The following is an 18,837-nucleotide window of genomic DNA, read 5'->3' on the forward strand; positions in this document are numbered from 1 at the left end:
TACGATTTATGACGTATTAAAAAAAACTACTTAAGTACTAGATCTCGTTCAAAAAATACTAAATGAAATTATTTTCAAAATTGCTTTCTTGGGGTTAAATATGAAATGATGTTAAATATTTGTGGTATATTGTACAACAAAATCAGTTAGTTATATCTTATCTGAAGAAGCCCAAACTTGATATTTTGTGTGAAAAACTAAACAAACTATACCAACTGATGAAAACGCGCAGTTAAAGGATTACCTATATGGTTATTACGTATAATTTTATGATTAATATGTACCGTATCTGCAGTAGTTCCATAAGTCTCGTAAAATAGGTACTGAAGTAGAACTCTGGTACTTTGTAATATTGAAAAATAAAAAATAAATACTTAATGAAATTATTTTCAAAATTGCTTCCTTGGGTTTAGATACAAAAAAAAAATCTGCCTTATGGTATCTGAAGGAGCCCGAACTTGGTATGTTTTGAAAATTATTTTAATTATAATTTAAAACACGTGACTGAAATGTAATGATGTGATACATATTTAGAATCGGCTCACAATGCTCTTTTGAGAGGGATTATATCGAGAACATTTTTTTTCATTTAGGGGCTTGACACTTTGTAGTTTGTGAAATATAAATTTCTATGACATCACGTGGTGATCACGTGATGCCTTCCATAGAAAACGAAGCGCCGGAAGCTCCGGCCCGGACACGGTCCGGTCTAACGTGAGTCATCCTTAATGTTCTATGCTATGTAAAATACTTATATAACCACCAACATACAAATCCACGCATACGAAGTCGCGGGCAACAGCTAGTAGTTTATAAGACTTGTAATTGTAAGTAACTAGATAAGGTGAAATAGACTAGTTAACGCTGTAAGAAACATGGGAGTTATAAACAACCTTGACCTCCGCTCCGCTCAAGGAAGTAGGCCGCGGGCACAGCCGTCGCGTCCCTCGGGACTCCAGCGAGTTAATCACACGGCATTACCAGTGGCAGCAGGCAGCACCCTCCAACAAATATAAATACGCAACTTAGGATGAAACAGCACATTCCGGCTTACCTCATTTACAAAGATGATTTCCTCGTTGTCCACCAGCACCGAGGAGTGTTTGGTGGAGCCTGGAACAAGAATATTTTTGTTATTTAGATTATGACATTAGGTATACCTAGTGAAAGTGTTATTTGAACTTATTTTTTAATACAGTTGCTCAAAAAGTGCTACTTTTCGTGGCTGTTTAGCGTGCGGAAAGTTGGTTTTCGCGAACTAGTGCTTTTTACTTTTCCAATTTTTTTAAATTTTTACTACTTGACTACTTATTGATGAGTGTTAATATTAGTTTCCTTTCAACGTCGTAATCAACATAAAAACCTACTGTTAATGTAAGAATACGAAAAATATGCATATTTCATATTTTATTACTTGCCTCTTCATCATTATAAGTATAACACGTTTATTTTTTAATGTTGAAAAACCGTTCTTAATAAGTTGTCTGAATGGAACGGAACGCCTATAAAGAAGAGGCGTATTTTCTTACTGCAAGAATGTTTTAAGTTTCCAAAGGCAACAGTCGATATTGTTTTTATAAATATACGATACACAAATAATCGTAAATAACGATATTTAGGTAATAATACTTAGTACAATGTTTTAATATTTACAATTGTTTCTGTCTTATAGAACATGCATTTGAAAAAAAAAATCTTTCATTGAAGTGGGTTCAATAATAATTAATAACAAAATCTATTCTAGTCGAATAAAAGCTAGAAAAACACCTCTACATAATGTCAATGTCAATGATGTCACAGAATTAATAATACAAAAGTTTCGAATTCCATTCCTTACTTGTTTCTTTTCTTATTTTTTCGCAACTGTATTAAAAAGCGTCGTTCGATACACGTGCGGAAATGTCATTCTTCTAGTAATGACATACTTTCCGCACTAGCATCGAAATGTACTATTTAACAAGACGAACATGATCGTGAAAAAGCTCAATGTATTATCATATTATCGGAAGAAACTTTTTTAGGGTTCCGTACCCAAAGGGTAAAAACGGGACCATATTTCAATTTATTTTATATTTGTTAGTATGTAATGTTTGACGATCATGATAAGAAGATAAGCATAATATTGACATTGATGCAAATTTATAGTGTACTTAATGTTTATCCTGAAATAAATAAATCTAAATCTATTACTAAGACTTCGCTGTCCGTCTCTCCGTCTGTCCGTCTGTCTGTCACCAGGCTGTATCTCATGAACCGTAATAGCTAGACAGTTGAAATATTCACAGATGATGTATTTCTGTTGCCGCTATAACAACAAATACTAAAAACATAATAAACTAAATATTTTAGTGGGGCTCCCATACAACAAACGTGATTTTTAGGGTTCCGTACCTCAAAAGGAAAAAACGGAACCCTTATAGGATCACTCGTGCGTCTGTCTGTCTGTCCGTCTGTCACAGCCTATTTTCTCCAAAACTACTGGACCAATTAAGTTGAAATTTGGTATAAATTAAATTAAATTAAATAAATATTAGGGCGGGGCTGTCCACGGATAGTGCAGTTCTATGTCTTAAGCACACGGTCAGGTATTATACAGATAGGAAAACCCCAGTATACGCCTGTTTCCTCGATTTGTCCAAGGCATTTGATCGAGTCAATTATGATCTGCTTTGGCAAAAACTAAGTGAGACAGGTATACCGAGGGAGTGTGTGGGACTGTTTAGGCACTGGTACAGCAATCAGATAAACCAGGTCAGGTGGGCGAGCAGTTTATCCAGTGAGTATAGGCTTGAATGTGGGGTAAGACAGGGCGGTATCACCTCACCGAAGCTCTTCAACCTATACATCAACGAGCTGATAGTCGGGCTGAGTGGCATGCATGCTGGGTGCTATGTGGGTGGCACTTGTGTCAACAGCCTAAGTTATGCCGATGACATGGTGCTACTGAGCCCGTCTGTCAGTGCACTGGAGCAGCTGCTTGCCCACTGCGAAGCCTACGCCTTGACCCATGGACTAGAGTACAACACCAAAAAGAGTGAGGTGATGATATTTAAGGCGGGTAAAATCAAGCCATACTATGTACCACCTATTTTGTTGAACCATTGCAAGTTGTGGACAAGGTTAAATATCTGGGACACGTTCTCATGAGCGACCTAAGGGATGATCTAGACTTAGAAAGGGAGCGCAGGGCGTTGGCGGTTCGGAGTAATATGATTACCCGCAGGTTTGCTCGTTGCTCACATGATGTAAAAATCACACTGTTCAAATCATACTGTCAATCCTTGTACACGAGCAGCCTGTGGGTCCGGTACACGAAACGAGCATACAACGCCTTGCGCGTACAGTACAACAATTCTTTTAGAATGCTGATGGGACTGCCCAGCAGGTGCTCTGCATCGTGCATGTTTGTGGCAGCTCGCACGTATAGTTTTGAGACTATATTACGTAAAAATATAGTCTCATTACTAAGTCGTGTGAGATGTAGTCCCAACAGCATTCTAAGAGAAATTGCCGATAGGTTTGATTGTCCGATCCTCAAGCACTGGACCGACCAAATTAAAAGTGTTGTTCAATTCATAATATAAGTAGGTACCTATTGTATTAAATACTAACACTAGATTAAGATTCTGCTTGTAGTACTAACACTCTATGGATGCATTTGACCGAAATAAAGAAATTTTATTATTATTTATAAATATGTAAGTTTGTGACCCAAAGACTGTCATGTAACGTAAACAAATGAATTTTAAAAAAGGGGGCCACTTATGGCCACTTGTAAATGAGATAATTTAAAAATAAAGTTTTTGAAACTATATTGTGTTACATATCATAGTCAACAACGGAGCCTAACGTCCGTCCAACTAAATGTAACTACTTACTATGTAAAACTTAAAAAAAAGATGTTGATGTGATTTTACTCATTGAGTAACGAACTTTCGATATCAGTCTCGGGTTTCTGTATATTTAGGGAATATTATGTCAAAGGCTTGTATTGTGACATATACATATCCGAGCCATCAGTTATTATGTCGAGTTGAGAGTTTATTAAAAAGTCAAAGCCTCTAGTCTGTGCGGAGTGCGGAAAGAGATGAGTCGTGGAATGTATTGGTGCCCATACATTACACGACTCTTCTCTTTCCGCACAGACTCTAGCATGATGCTTTCGATAGACACCAAAACGTTGAACATGTTGAGTACACTACACTTAACGACTTCACTTAGTCGCTCTTGAATTTGATGATTTAAGTATACTGAAAGTAAATGGCTTGTTTACTTATCGGTCTACTCAATTACATGGAAATTACATGGAAAAAGTACTGTAGTCTTGAGGAAGTGTTTAAAAGTAAAATGCCAATAAAGCTGAAAAGGAAAGTTATGAACACATGTATAATTCCATGTTTAATATATGCAAGTCAAACGTAGAAATTCACCAAAAAAATCCAGAATTTAATAATTACATGCCAAAGAGAAATGGAACGTAGCATGTTGAACTTGAAAAAAATTCAAAAGATACGACACACGAAGATAAGAACCGCGCTTAAAACTATAGATGCTCTCAACCAAGCTCAAAAGTTGAAATGGCGATGGGCCGGACATGTGGCACGACTTAAAGGCCGCAGATGGACGAAAATCGTCACCCTATGGAAAGGCCCTCAAGGCAAGCGACGCAGTGGAAGGCCACACTCACGCTGGGACGAGGACATCATTAAAATAGCTGGACCAAACTGGCATCAAACCGCACTTGACCGATCAAAATGGTAAACTTTGGAAGAGGCCTTCACCTGAGAGGGGTTCCTGTTATATACAAATTATTTAGTAAATATTTATAAGCAACTAACAACCAAAAACTAGTATTAAAGCAAAAAAACAAAATTTTTACTAACCATCATAAAGCAAGAAATCGTTAATTATGTATCTGTAATAATTTATCGGGAAATAAAAGGCTTTTTTTTTATTATGTCAAAGACTTGTATTGTGACATATACAAATCCGAGCCATCAGTTATTATGTCGAGTCGAGAGTTTATTAAAAAGTCAGTTTACTGCCGTCACAAAACATCTGTGCCTCTAGAGTCTATGCGGAGTGCGGAAAGAGAAGAGTCGTGGAATGTATTGGGGCCCATACATTACACGACTTTTCTCTTTCCGCACAATCGCACGATGCTTTCGATAGACACCAAAACGTTGAACATGTTCAGTACACTACACTTAACGACTTCACTTAGTCGCTCTTGAATTTGATGATTTAAGTATACTGAAAGTAAATGGCTTGTTTACTTATCGGTCTACTCAATTAATGAAGGTGGCTGAAGTTGGGTACGAGTAGGTATATCATGAAAGAGGTTTTAGACTTTCTGTACTTTATATAAAAATGCCGGTGCGGCAGATACAATTGCTCTCTCTTTTTAAGCAGTTCTATAAGGTATTTAAAGTAAGTTTTGAAATATTTCCCTGGTGAAGAACAATAACTTAATAGTTATTTTTATCATAACCACATTGTTTTAAGGGAAATGAACCACTGTGTATCTTCTAGGAATGCCTGACTTATAAGAGTGGATTAGAAGTGCAAACTATTGTTGTTATTTTAACTGTAGGTAAGTATCATTTTCTCAAGAAACATAAAAATAACGCAAGAAAAATCTATTCCACTTGGCGTATATCGTATAATATAATCGTATAATATCGTCACTGACTCACTTACTCATCATCAAAACTCTTAGAACAGTTCCAGAAGTCTTTGGAAACTGATATTTGGTATGTATGATAGTTTAGATAGTTGTTTAGATAGTATTAGTACATAAACAACAGAAAAAATCTAAATTTTGAAATTTTTTGTCCCTAAGGGGGTGAAAAGGGAGGTGGAATTTTGTATGGGGAATCAATAACCGCTGAACCCATTTAGTTGAAATGTGGTTAGTACATAGTACATAGTTGTTGTTATGGGACAGGTTATATAATAGTTTTCAACCCCAAAATCACCCCGTAAGAGTGAAAAGGGGTGGAAAACGCTTTAGGCGGGAAAAGGGGGTTGAAGTTTGTATGGCGAATCAGTAAAATTAAGATTGTATAAAAGATGCCCCCAGATACGTATTTCAGGATTTTTCGTAAATCACCCTCAACCCTTTAAATTAATGGATGGTAGATTGTCATAAGCAAATATACAAAAAGAAGTGAAATCCCACCAAAAACCATAAGGCTCGCACTGTAGAAAAAATTATCAGATCTCTTGTAGAGCCAAGCCTCTAACTCTACAAGCCCTAACTTCACAAACTCTACACCTTAGTCAAAATATGTAGCTTGGTCGTTTCGTTACTACAAGAACTATATTATAACATAAAATAATGAATAGTGAATAATATTTTTACGCCCATGTGACTATAGCGAAACGGCCAAGCCACATATTTTGACTAAGGTGTAGTTTGTGAAGTTAAGGCTTGTAGAGTTAGAAGCTTGGCTCTACAAGAGATCTGATAACTTTTTGACAGTGCGAGCCTTATGGTTTCGGCTTGGCAACATTATACATGAAAATATTTTTGGTGGGATTAACACTATTTACTGGCAAGAACTATATTTTGGGGGTAGTAAGAGAGTAGGCAATAAAAGGTAGTTCAACAACAAAGAGCCGCGCTGCTGCAACGGCATTGACGTCACGCCGCAACAAGTAGGTAGTAGGTACGCCGCCGCCCGCTACGAGTGCTGTCGACCACCGCGGCCCTCTACCTACCTTACTTACTTGTTGCTACACGACAATGAACAACACGCCACCTCACCCCAACACCTATACTTTAAATTATTTAACGTATTCCCTATTTTCCTCTCTGGATATTAACATTATTAAAAAAAATTTTACACAATTTCACGTATTTTAATCATAGCTATTCCCGACCGTTTGTTTTTTTTTTTTTTTTATTATAAGTTAGTACCGAAAAACAGGTTTAATACAAATTTTTAAAAGCTTCTTAAGCTCCTATTAGAACAAAAATTTGACAATTCCGAACAACTGACAGGCCGATATCGTCCGGCTCGGCCATAGACATAGTATATACAACGGCTCGGCGGACTGATATTCAGTGGGCCCTTATAATAAAGTAAAAAAAAACAAACGGTCGGGCATATTAGCTTTGGCATAGCTACCTATGATTAAAATACATTGAATAGTATAAAAATATTTTCCATAATGTCAATATCCAGGGAGGAAAATGAGGACTACGTTTGTATTATGAAGAATCGGTCGTCCCCTATCCTTCTAAGAAACCTTTCAGAAATCTATTATAAAAAGTCACACAACTATAATTTTGTGATAAAAAAATTATAAACAACATTCGCGCACATACTTTATTGTTTAATTTCTAAAGCATTCTTCTTCTGAAATAACATTCGCAGTTTGCTCATTGCTGTGAGCGTTAAACAGGTTCATCAAATTTTATGTCGGAAGGAAGGTACTTAAAAAATCCAGCCTTTCAGTTTACGCGAAACACGTTTCCTTTGAAAACTTTAATCAAAATTACATAAATATTGAACAGAGCAAGATTACTGAATCTTACGATGCATTTATGTACATACCTATAAAATACCACATTGTATATTTAAAGATATGAATTAAACATATATTTAAGTATATTTCAATTATGATTTTGAATCACAACAAAACATTTTATAAACAGTTGATATTTGTACAAAAACTTACCTCTGAACTGCAATCTCGCATATTTCTCAGATTTGCATTTCAGGACCTTGAAACGGTTTAGTTTTACAACGAGCGACATTTTTGTAGTGTTGATTTTTTTTTGTTGTTAAAAGGTCAACCACACAATTCATCTATAACGAGCTGAGAATCATTAAAATTCGTCCCTGACTACTTTTGTCTTATGTCACCGAAAAAACGTGGTGAGGTTTTGTTATCTTCATAATTGTAGTAAAATAAGTTTTTCGCTCGAGCACAACGGGTAGGGCTGGCGGCGGACGGCGAGCGAGCATCGAACCACGCGCGCGTGCTCGGCGGAGTGAGGGCGGGCGGCCCCGGGCCCCGGACGCGGCAGGGCGGGCGCTGCCCCCGCCCCCACCCGCGCCAGCGCCCTCCGTGCGCACCCTGCATCAATCCCGGCGCCCGCAGCATCCCCAGTTCCTGCTCAGTTCCACATTAAAAATTCCACAGGCCGCGACCAGTGACCGGCCTTAACACATTTACAGATAACACAATACATATTTGGCAAAACTCATTAATCTTTCGGCCGCAGGACAGGACAAGGAGGCTCACGCGTAATAAATAGGTATATTCGGGTTATTGAAATGGGTATTTCAGCGATACTTTTTTAATATACATATAATAAGTTGGACCTGTCAATGACTACTACCTACTATTGTTTAGACCTACCTACTACCTACATCAATACAAGTGGACAAATATTAGTCAAAATCATACATGTAAGTAAACAGCGCACTGAAACGCCTATTATTAAAAGATGGCAATAGCCGTATTGAATGTATGTAATATTTTGTTTTATGAAATATTGCGTTACGGTAAGAATAATTTCATCTATTTTTTTGTTGAAATAATAGGTACTTAATAATTTCCCTACTTATATATTGTGATTAAATAGTACCTAATATTAGATGTTTAGGATATCTCAAACGGTCTTTTAGTTTTATTTTTAAATTATCTGACAAGTGACAGATGGTTTGCCGCGGTTTTGGACAATAATGACATTGACAGGAGATCAAGTTAAGACAGAGAGAAAAACGCTCAGGAAAAACGCAAGTTATTGGATAAGAGATTTGTATTGTTTTAATTATAGAAAACTCAAAATAAATAATTTATTTTAAACTAATTTGGAGTTTTTAGTGAGTGTCTTTTACTACGTAATATTGTATCTAAACTTTTAGAAATTGTGTCATTTGATCATTACGATTCATAATTTGTCCACAAAACGGTTCTTACCAAATAATTATGAAAAAAAACGGCCAAAAGCATGTCGGGCCACGCTCAGTTAGGGTTCCGTAGTTGCCCTTCCGTAACAATAAGCTAAACTGGAGCTATTTGTATCATAGAAGATTGTTAACAAAGGGATGAAATGATGCTTGGTGCCAGTCCATTTCAAATCAATATAAGAAAAACGGGACGACACTACAGTGTTGCCACTTTTTAATTTCTACTCTTTTTTGCCAAACTGTAACCACTCTACTTTTCATATCGAATACGAGGAAACCAAAAAGACAAGGCAAAAATAGACGTGACATGATTTTTATCTTAGGACTTACTTTCAATCGGAGATTTTGCATGTCTGGTCATAATAAGATAATAACGCATAACGAAAAACATTAGTTATTATGTATATGAATGTCCTATATTATTTATTAAATTGCAATATTTAAAAAAAACACGTATTTTAGGAAACTGCAGTAATTTTAAAATGATTAAAATCAGCGAGATTGGGTCTTAATATTAAATTTTTTACTTTTTCATTCTAAAATTACCAATAGTCAACAGCATTACACAACCAATGATATGTTTTAGGGAAATTAAATGTTAAATAAAAATGTAATGAGTAAAATAAGCAATTTTTATCTTACAATTTACTTTATTTACATGAATTATGCCAAATAATTTTAAATAGTATTTTACACAATCGTGATAATGGAGAGCTTTTCAGTCGAATACCGTGTTAAGGATGACTCACGTTAGACCGAGCCGTGTCCGGGCCGCGTATTTATTTCAGTCACGCCTCAGATTATAATCGGGGAGCTTTTGTTTATGCATATTAGTTAACAATATCTATACCGTTTCGGTAAAAAGTAGTCACTCAAATGGATTAGCTTTTTGCTTACATATTTTCGAATATTATTCGACAAAACCTAGTCGAGTTTAGTAATGTCAGTAACGTTTGAATATGATATCTAAATTTTAATCTATATATATATTACGCGAGGCCGATTTTTGTTCATCCCATCAGATCTACAGTTATGGTCCGATTTTAATAAATTATATGTCATTTGATTCGTCTCATGATACAGATTTGCAATAAGCTCTTAGTTTTTTGATTTTTTCCCGAAAAAGTACTAAAAAGTTAATTTGAAAAAATGTACCACGTGATCTTTGTTCTGACTTGAGATTGAATGAGGGCTATCGTTTTTTTGCTCACCAGTTGGCGCCTCTGTTGATGGTGGTCCAAAAGACTATAGAAAAGCTGTCAGTCATTGAAGTGACAAGTGACATTTGACATTTCGAACTATGGAAAAGACCACCATCTACACTAGCGCCCCTAGCGGCGAATTCATACGCGTTAGCCCTCATTGAATTCAAACCTATATATGTAAGGTATGTAAGGTATCCAATCCATTCAAATATTTGTTTTGAGACTGTAACATGCATACACCACACTAAAAGTTACATTAAAACACCATACAATTTTATTATTGTGTTTGACAACATGTCAGACATGTGTCATCCACATCGTACTCATCAAGATGACACATGTTTATTAACTGACTTCAAGATTTCAAAGGAGGAGGTTCTCAATTCGGTTGTATGTTTTTTTTTAAATGTTTGTTACTCCATAACTCCGTCATTTCTGGACCGATTTTGAAAATTATTTCTTTGATTGTAAGTATATACATACAGATTGGTCCCGTTTTTGTCAAAAAGCAGTTCTGATGATGGGATCCATGAGGAATCGAGGGAACTCCTCAAATGTTAAAGGCATAATATAGTGATTTCAGTATTTTCATCAACAAATCAATCACTTACATTTAAAAAAGTGACATTTGATGAAGTGGAACTGCTGATGATGATCAGAACGGAACTCTTCAATGACGCATATTTCACGTTTGGCGATTTGTCCTCTTCGTTATGTTTGTTAAGCAAGTTAGGTTTTCAAGAAACACCTTTGTCAAGCTCGAGTTCTGATGATGGGATCCATTAGGAATCGAGGGAACTCCTCAAATGTGAAAGGCATACATATAGTGATTTTTGTATTTTTATAAACAAATCCAGCACTTCCATTTTAAAAAGTGACATTTGATGAAGTGGAACTGCTGATGATGATCAGAACGGAACTCTTCAATGACGCATAGTTCACGTTTAGCGATTTGTCCTCTTCGTTATGTTTGTTAAGCAAGTTAGGTTTTTAAGACATATTTTTGTCAAGCTCGAGTTCTGATGATGAGACCCACGAGGAACCGCCCTCGAAATTCTTTTTTTGATTGTAAGTATATACATACATATTGGTCCCGTTTTTGTCAAAAAGCAGTTCTGATGATGGGATCCATGAGGAATCGAGGGAACTCCTCAAATGTGAAAGGCATACATATAGTGATTTTTGTATTTTCATCAACAAATCCAGCATTTACATTTAAAAAAGTGACATTTGATGAAGTGGAACTGCTGATGATGATCAGAATGGAACTCTTCAATGACACATAGTTCACGTTTGGCGATTTGTTCTCTTCCTTATGGACCCAAACCCAAACTTGGACCCGGACTCGGACCCGGACCCGGGTCTGAACATGGACCCCAACTCGGACCCGGACCCGGACCGAACTGACCCAAACCTGGACCCGGACAGCCGGACACGGACCCGGACTCGGATCCGGACCCAGACCCAGACCCGGAAATGCTACTAGAAAAGTGGGTTAGGTGGGTGGGTAGCTTTTGAACTGCGATTCTCACAGAACAGAACAGCTATCAGAAAAGTAGGTTAGGTTAGGTTAAAGCTGTGACCCTTACAGAAACGAAATGATACCAGAAAAGTAGGTTAGGTTAGGTTAGAACTGCGACCCTTACAAAAACGAAATGCTACTAGAAAAGTGGGTGTTTACCTCCTTTTCTACATAATTAGGCAAAAGATGCTGTCTTTTTAATTTCATTGTCTGGAATCTAAGAATGCTTTCAGCGGCATCCCCCATTGAAGTCGGTTTTTTTTCTTAAAAATTATTTTATTGTTGCTTTGGCACATAGAAGGTAGGATCCTATAGAAGTGGCTTACCGCGTGCGCCCGTGAGGGACAGAATTTGTAGCCCACCAGCCCACCATAAACCATACAAAACGGTGGGGAAAAGCATCTATATTTACTTCAAAAAGCACGTATGGCGAGGTTTGTTCTTATGAGGATGTTAAATGATGTCGGATCTTTAAGGTAAACGGTCAGCCAATGGGGTTGGCAACTGTCAAAGGTTTGCAGAGATGGCGCCATCATAGCTTGCCCCTTTTTCTATGAGATTTGGCTTAAAAGGCTGGCATCCAGGGAATTAAAAAAACAAAAATTTTACTCAATTGTAGGGATTGACAGGGCAAGCTATGCTGGCGCCCTCTGCTAATTATGTGGACCGGTCAACCCCATTTTCCGCATCGGTCCGCGCCCTTGGTGCGGTGCGGCGTATGTGCGATCGTATGTAAAAGCCGTAACAGACTACCGCACCGCACCGCGATCTTGGTGCGCCACACCCATAAGTGAGGGCGAGAAAGAAAATATCTCGAAAAGCCGTATTGGTGCGGTCAAAATCTCTTACTCGCTCTAACTTATAGCTGCGTCCTTAACGTATGTACAGTGACAACCTTGCACACTATCGATACGTGCGCCGCATCGCACCAAGGCCGCGGTGAGGTGTGGTAGTCTCTAACGGCTTTTACGATAGTCTATTAAATACGGCTATAAAGCAGCTAACACATTACCGCACCGCACCAAGGTCATTGTGTGACTTACTTATGGTGCATCGCACAATGACCGGTGCGGTGCGGTAATGTGTTAGGCGCTTAAGGTGGGGGCCGTACGCCGAGAGCGAGAAAGAGATATTTTAACGGTACCAAGGTCACGGTCCAGTCGTTGTACAGATTTTCAAAAAAGTTAATTAAAAAAAACTAAATTGGGTTCAAGGGCCTGACACTCTTTGATGGAGAAAGATAGTCTTATTGCGATTCCTATAAGAGGAAAGAGAAAATAGTGCCATGCTTTATTTTTATCACCGACCGGGCATTTTTTCATGGTCGGGTTTGCTATGATGGCATAACCCGACCATGAAAAAATGCCGAATGAAATGGAGGCGATGGCGAAATACCGAAATTTATAAGAGTGAAAGAGAAAAAACCGGCCAAGTGCGAGTCGGACTCGCCCACCGAGGGTTCCGTACTTTTTAGTATTTGTTGTTGTAGCGGCAAGATAAATACATCATCTGTGAAAATTTCAATTGTCTAGCTATCACTGTTCGTGAGATACAGCCTGGTGACAGACAGACGGACAGCGGAGTCTTAGTAATAGGGTCCCGTTTTTACCCTTTGGGTACGTAACCCTAAAAAGGATTATGCTGCCATACATGAAACTGTCAATACATGAATATGTCTTTCTCTTACCCCTGGTTCATGGAGACTTTATAAAGGAGCCAAATCTCTATGTACGAAAAGTGTCCATTAAAAAAACAGTAATTAGGCGGCGCCACCATACACCGAAATACTACTAAAAACAACCTAGGTAATTTGGTCGGGTTATTTGTTGCCTTATATGGTTCATGTTATACACATATTCCAGAGCCTAACTAGCGCCACCGGAGAGATTAGGAACTATTATTTAAAGCTGAAAGCGGTCACTTTTGCAACAATTCTGCTTCTCCTTTCTATACCATCCAATGCCATCCATACCCTGGTCGCTCGGTTTCATGTCTATAACTACGTGTATATACTATGTCTATTATTAGGTCAGAGGGTCTACCGCGAAAACCGAAATTCGCAAATTGCGGGATCTTTCTCTTATACTCCAATGAAGGCGTAATTAGAGTGACAGAGAAAGATGCCCGCAATTTGAACTTCGATTTTCGCGGTATAGCCCAGACACGGAATGTCACGGAATGTTTGTAAAATGTTTGTAAACTTCAGTCTCATGAATAATAGGAAAAAGAGAATTAAATATAAATTATACTCTAGCCCTATGAAATTTTAGGCATGAGAGCCAAATGACAAGAAGGCATCCTATCCACGAAACCTTGATTTACCGTATCATATCGCGGTCGCGTATCATGATTTTTAGTTTAGAAAGATGCAAAAAGATAGACAATAATTATGTCTTTTTTGCATCAAAACTAACGATCACAAAACATGCTGGTAGGTGCTACGCGACCGAAATATAATACGCTAAAATTATACAAACGTGTCGCCATTTTATAAGAAATAATTATGTGTAAGATTTCATATTCTGTGGGTATAGTCAGCATCAAATAGATAGTGACAGCCAGTGATTCATCTGAAGACGTCACATTTCCTGATTTCATTAAGCGTTCAGTTTTAGGCTGCCTGTCCACAGAAGCAGAGCGAGGTGGCGGAGCGATGAGCGAGGAAAAAATCCACCGACTGAATGGCATAAAATCTCCGCTCTGAAATTTTAATGAAATTCTATTGCTGGATTTTTTCCCCGTTTACCGCTCCGCTTCAGTGGACAGGCAACCTAACTTTTAGAACCATACTCTAGCGGCGTTTTGACGCCGCAACAGGTCTCTAGTAATACTTATTTACTCAAATCGATTAGCTTTTGTCGCGATAATATTCAAACATTTTGCTCTCACAAAACCTAATAAGAAGTACGAGTACCCTTTAGTACCGCTTCGTAACTAAAAATTGGTAACCGGCTTCGAAACGGGAAAATAAATCCCGGGATGTAACTGGTTACAAAATAGGGCTTTTGAATTACCGATTCCTAGCCACAGTTGGCAAATGTTTTGTAACTGTTTACAAAATGGGAATCTAAAATTACACTAAATCAGTAGGTAGGTTAGGTTCGTTAGGTAGCTTTAAATGCCCGAAGGGCGAACCGCCCAGAAATAGGAGCCCCGCGAAGCGGGGCTCCGTCTAGTTAGCTGGAGTTCGTCGGACTGTTTCTGTAAAAAAAAATGACTTCACAACGTAACTAGACGGAGCCCCGCTTCGCGGGTCTGCTATTTCTGGGCGGTTTGCCCTTCGGGCATTTGAAGCTACCTAACGAACCTAACCTACTTACTTATTGATTTAATGTAATTTTGGATTCCCATTTTGTAGCCAATTACAAAACTTATTTACCAAACGGTTCCACTCTGGCCCAATTCGTAACTGGCTACATACAAGGAATTTTAGATTCCTGTTTTGCAGCTAGTTACCAAACTTACTTACCAAACGGTAACACGCTGGCCCAATACGTAACCGGCTTCAAATTAACTGGGAATCTTGATTCCCATTCTGTAGCTGGTTACGAAATTTTGGTTACTCGTACCTATCAACTAAAATAATTCTAAAAGTAAAAAAAATATCTTAGGCATTGTTAAGTAATTTGCATGAACGGTAATTTATTTAATACAATCGGAGTCGTTACTAAAATATTATTCAAATTTTAGATCGCAACAGACTAGCATTTGTAGTAACAATATCCGTATGAATTTAGTTAATAAAGTCTACGATTTCAGTAAATTTCTATACTATAATAGATTAGGGTTTTGTTAAGTTTTGTCCAAACAAAAGCTAATCTAGTTCAGTTCGCATCTGAACCATATCAGTATAGCCTTTGTAAATACGCGTCCGGGCCGGAGCTTCCGGCGCTTACTTTTCTATGACATGACAGGTGATCACGTGATGCTTTCCATAGAAAACGAAACACCGAAAGCTCCGGCCCGGACACGGTCCGGTCTAAAGTGAGTTATCCTTTAAGCCCACGAAGCTTACTGAGTGGCCTTAATTGGGTACGAGATTGAAAATCTTGATTATATCACTATTGTATAGAATACTTTTTTGTATAGACTATTTTTGCCTATTTTCTTAAATAATTTCAAAACTAATTATTTTAAAATAACATAAAATAAATATTTGAAATTCTCACTGTGAGCTCTTTCATTTGATATGTAACACGATACAGTTTGAAAAACTTTATTTTTTAATTTTCTCATTTACCCCCAAAAGTGGCCTCCATGTTTAAAATTATTTTTTTTGTGTTACATGCTCGTCTTTGGGTCACAAACATACATACGTGTACCAAATTTAAACTTAATTGGTCCAGTAGTTTCGAAGAAAACATTATTAAAAAAACTAAGACTAAGTAATTAAGTCAGACTCATGCTTGACTGCATATTTCTAATAGGTTTTCCTGTCATTATAGGTAAAGAACTATTTTGTGTATTTTTTTTTAAATTTTAGACCCAGTAGTTTCTGAGATAAAGGGGGAGGGGGGGAATTGTAATTTTTGCCTATTTTCTTAAATAATTTCAAAAATAATTATTTTAAAATTACAAAACAAACATATTTGAGATTCTCATAGTGAGCTCTTTCATTTGATATGTAACACGAAACACGATACAGTTTGGAAAACTTTTATTTTTATTTTCTCATTTACCCCCCAAAAGTGGCCTCCATGTTTAAAATTAATTTTGAGAATAAGAATAAGAATAAGAATAATTTTTATTGACAATAGAAAACAATTTGCAGACACATGGATACAGTGGATTCCAAACTAGGCTATGCCTGTGACTTGGGGTCCTAGAATGCAGTTGACATTAGGGGTCACAAAACCGTGCATATTTTTGAAAGCCGGTTTTTCGGTTTTATTAGAACAGCAAAACCGGGTTTCCGGTATTTTCGGTGTTTTCGAGTTTATGTATAATTTGTGAAAAAAAACTAGTACTTGTAGAATCAACGATTTAATAATCAGTCTGCAATAAACATTTTTAACAAGAAATACTAATAGAATAGATACTAGAGATCAATTAACGTGATGCATGCATTACATATAAAACATGGCCGTTATTACTAAAATATTAAACTACATAATACGTATAGAATGGAATATTAGAATGCTGGAAATCATATTTTGTAAGTGTAAATATGCGTAATAAATTAATTAAAAATAATTAAAAGTATTTAAAATAATGCCCAGCATCACGTGACTGCAAACGCAAATTGGAGCGCGTGACGTCACGGTGTGAGAAACACGCACAGACAAGTTGTCAAACCTTGGTCCTTTGGCACTGACAGCAGTTTGTTATCACATCGTTACGTACGTCGTCAAGATCACGTGAGACTGAGAGCTTGGAGCGTTTTTGCGCGAAATTTAAACATTAAACTAATTTTTTTCTTAAGTATGTTTTTAGGAAGCTCTTTATTTACATACAAGATATATACAGTGGTACTACGTAAACGAAATTAATAACTAGCTTAAATCTAAAATAGGCCCTTGGGGCATTGTACCAAGGATGCTGGCGGCATTTCCTAGCTGTATCGCAATGCTGATACGTTAAACTAATTAAAGTCGATTTTTTATTAAAAATTAATAAATAAAAATTTAATTTTTTTTGCAATAATTACGCGTCCATCTATAAAATGAAAACAGTTCTAAAAAATTGTCAACATCCCTATTTCCAAATTAGTCAATACCTAATTGTAAATTACTAAAACAAAATGTACATGGTAAATATCGGGTCTATATTGTTTCCCATATAGTTTTAAATCATGATGTATCGTTTGTCAACATTTTCGTTAGTCATAATTTGGTTTTTCTCAGAAACGCGTAACTTTTAAGGATTGCCATGAAACAAGCCTAACCTATCTGTTGGATAACCTGAGGAAAATCCTGAATAGTTAACGGTTTAAGAATTATGACTAATGATAATATGACAATCATTATATTATGACTATTATTATAGGTACCATTAAATAAAACTAAAAGGTCGGCGGTTGCTTCGAAATTCGAAAAACTCGAAAAAGCCGGTTTTATCAAACCTAAACCCGGTTTTTAGAATTGCCTGTAAACCCGGTTTTTTCGAATTCGGTGAAACCGGGTTTGTGACGCCTAGTTGACATTAAAGAATATTACACCTATTTTATTTAAATTTGAATAATTAAGACTACAAAACTATACTACTATAAAAGGAAAAGTTAATTTAAGAAGAGATTAATTAAAATAAGAGGAAACTTACAGCAAATAACGACTAATAAATTTACAAATTATAGTCGGTGAGTGAGTATGTGTGAGAGAGCGTGTGTGTGGGTGTGTTTGTATATAAGGGTGTGAAAGAGAGAGGGACGATGGGAGGGGAAGGTGAAGAGGATGGGAGTCTCAAATATAAATGTTTCTTAAGAAACGTTCAGTCTCGTGATAGTTTCAGTCCAAGCATGCTCTAGTCACGACAATTTTTACTTCCCTTTCAGTCATTTTTTGGAGGTCACCTATCTTGCAGAACTTGTTGTAAAGGAACGGTTTTGGTAGGAACTGAATCGTCTACAGAAACTAGTCTTTGTGGGCATTAATGGCATCCTAAAACAACGATTTCTGAGCCTGTTGGATTCAACCGGTCCAACCGAGAGCGAGGCCTTTCGGTGGGCCCTGGTGACAATTTTTACCAAAAAGAGTTTTCTAACACTAAGTACGCAGGCCTCCCTGAAAAGACTGTCCGTTGAGGAAAGTGGTGACTGCTACATCTCCCAGCAGTTTCATAGTGTATATGAGCTTCCGAACTCTTTTTGACGTAGCGACAATACAGCGTGTTGTTTGAAACATAGTTTTACGTCAATTACTACGCCTAAGTATTTTAAGGCTTCTAAGCGTGAAATAGAGTGGCAGTTGGTACAATCGGGACAAAGGGCAATGGCGGCAGGATTATTGCAGGTGTGAAGTACTAAACTAGTGTCACTTGGTGGACTCGATGCGCTGGTTTTAAAGAAATACACGTAGTTCGTTTTGGCACAGTTTAGGCTAAGGAGGTTGCAGCTCAGCCATTTCGCGGTTCGAAGCAGGCCCTGTTGAACTATTTGAAAGACCTCGCCCCAAGGCGACCCGTGAAAAATAATCACTGTGTCGTCAGCGTAATTGACCATGTCAGCGTGTTGCATTTATATTGAGGC

General features: G+C 37.3%; 2 protein-coding genes across 2 annotated transcripts in view; one reads left to right on the top strand and one right to left on the bottom strand.

The window, feature by feature from the left end:
• Nucleotides 1-7,765, bottom strand: part of LOC134753709 (otoferlin-like) — a 95,738-nt gene extending 87,973 nt beyond the window's left edge. Inside the window, exons 1-2 of the mRNA XM_063689648.1 lie at nt 7,687-7,765; nt 1,055-1,113 (exon numbers count right to left, since the gene is read on the bottom strand). Coding sequence (XP_063545718.1) covers nt 1,055-1,113; nt 7,687-7,765 — 138 coding nt within the window. The remainder of the gene's footprint in view (nt 1-1,054; nt 1,114-7,686) is intronic.
• LOC134754305 (proton-coupled amino acid transporter-like protein CG1139) overlaps nt 1-18,837 on the top strand; it is a 522,474-nt gene that overhangs the window by 395,058 nt on the left and 108,579 nt on the right. The window lies entirely within an intron of this gene.

Source organism: Cydia strobilella, chromosome Z (assembly GCF_947568885.1).
Source record: "Cydia strobilella chromosome Z, ilCydStro3.1, whole genome shotgun sequence".
Taxonomy (NCBI): Eukaryota; Metazoa; Arthropoda; class Insecta; order Lepidoptera; family Tortricidae; genus Cydia; species Cydia strobilella.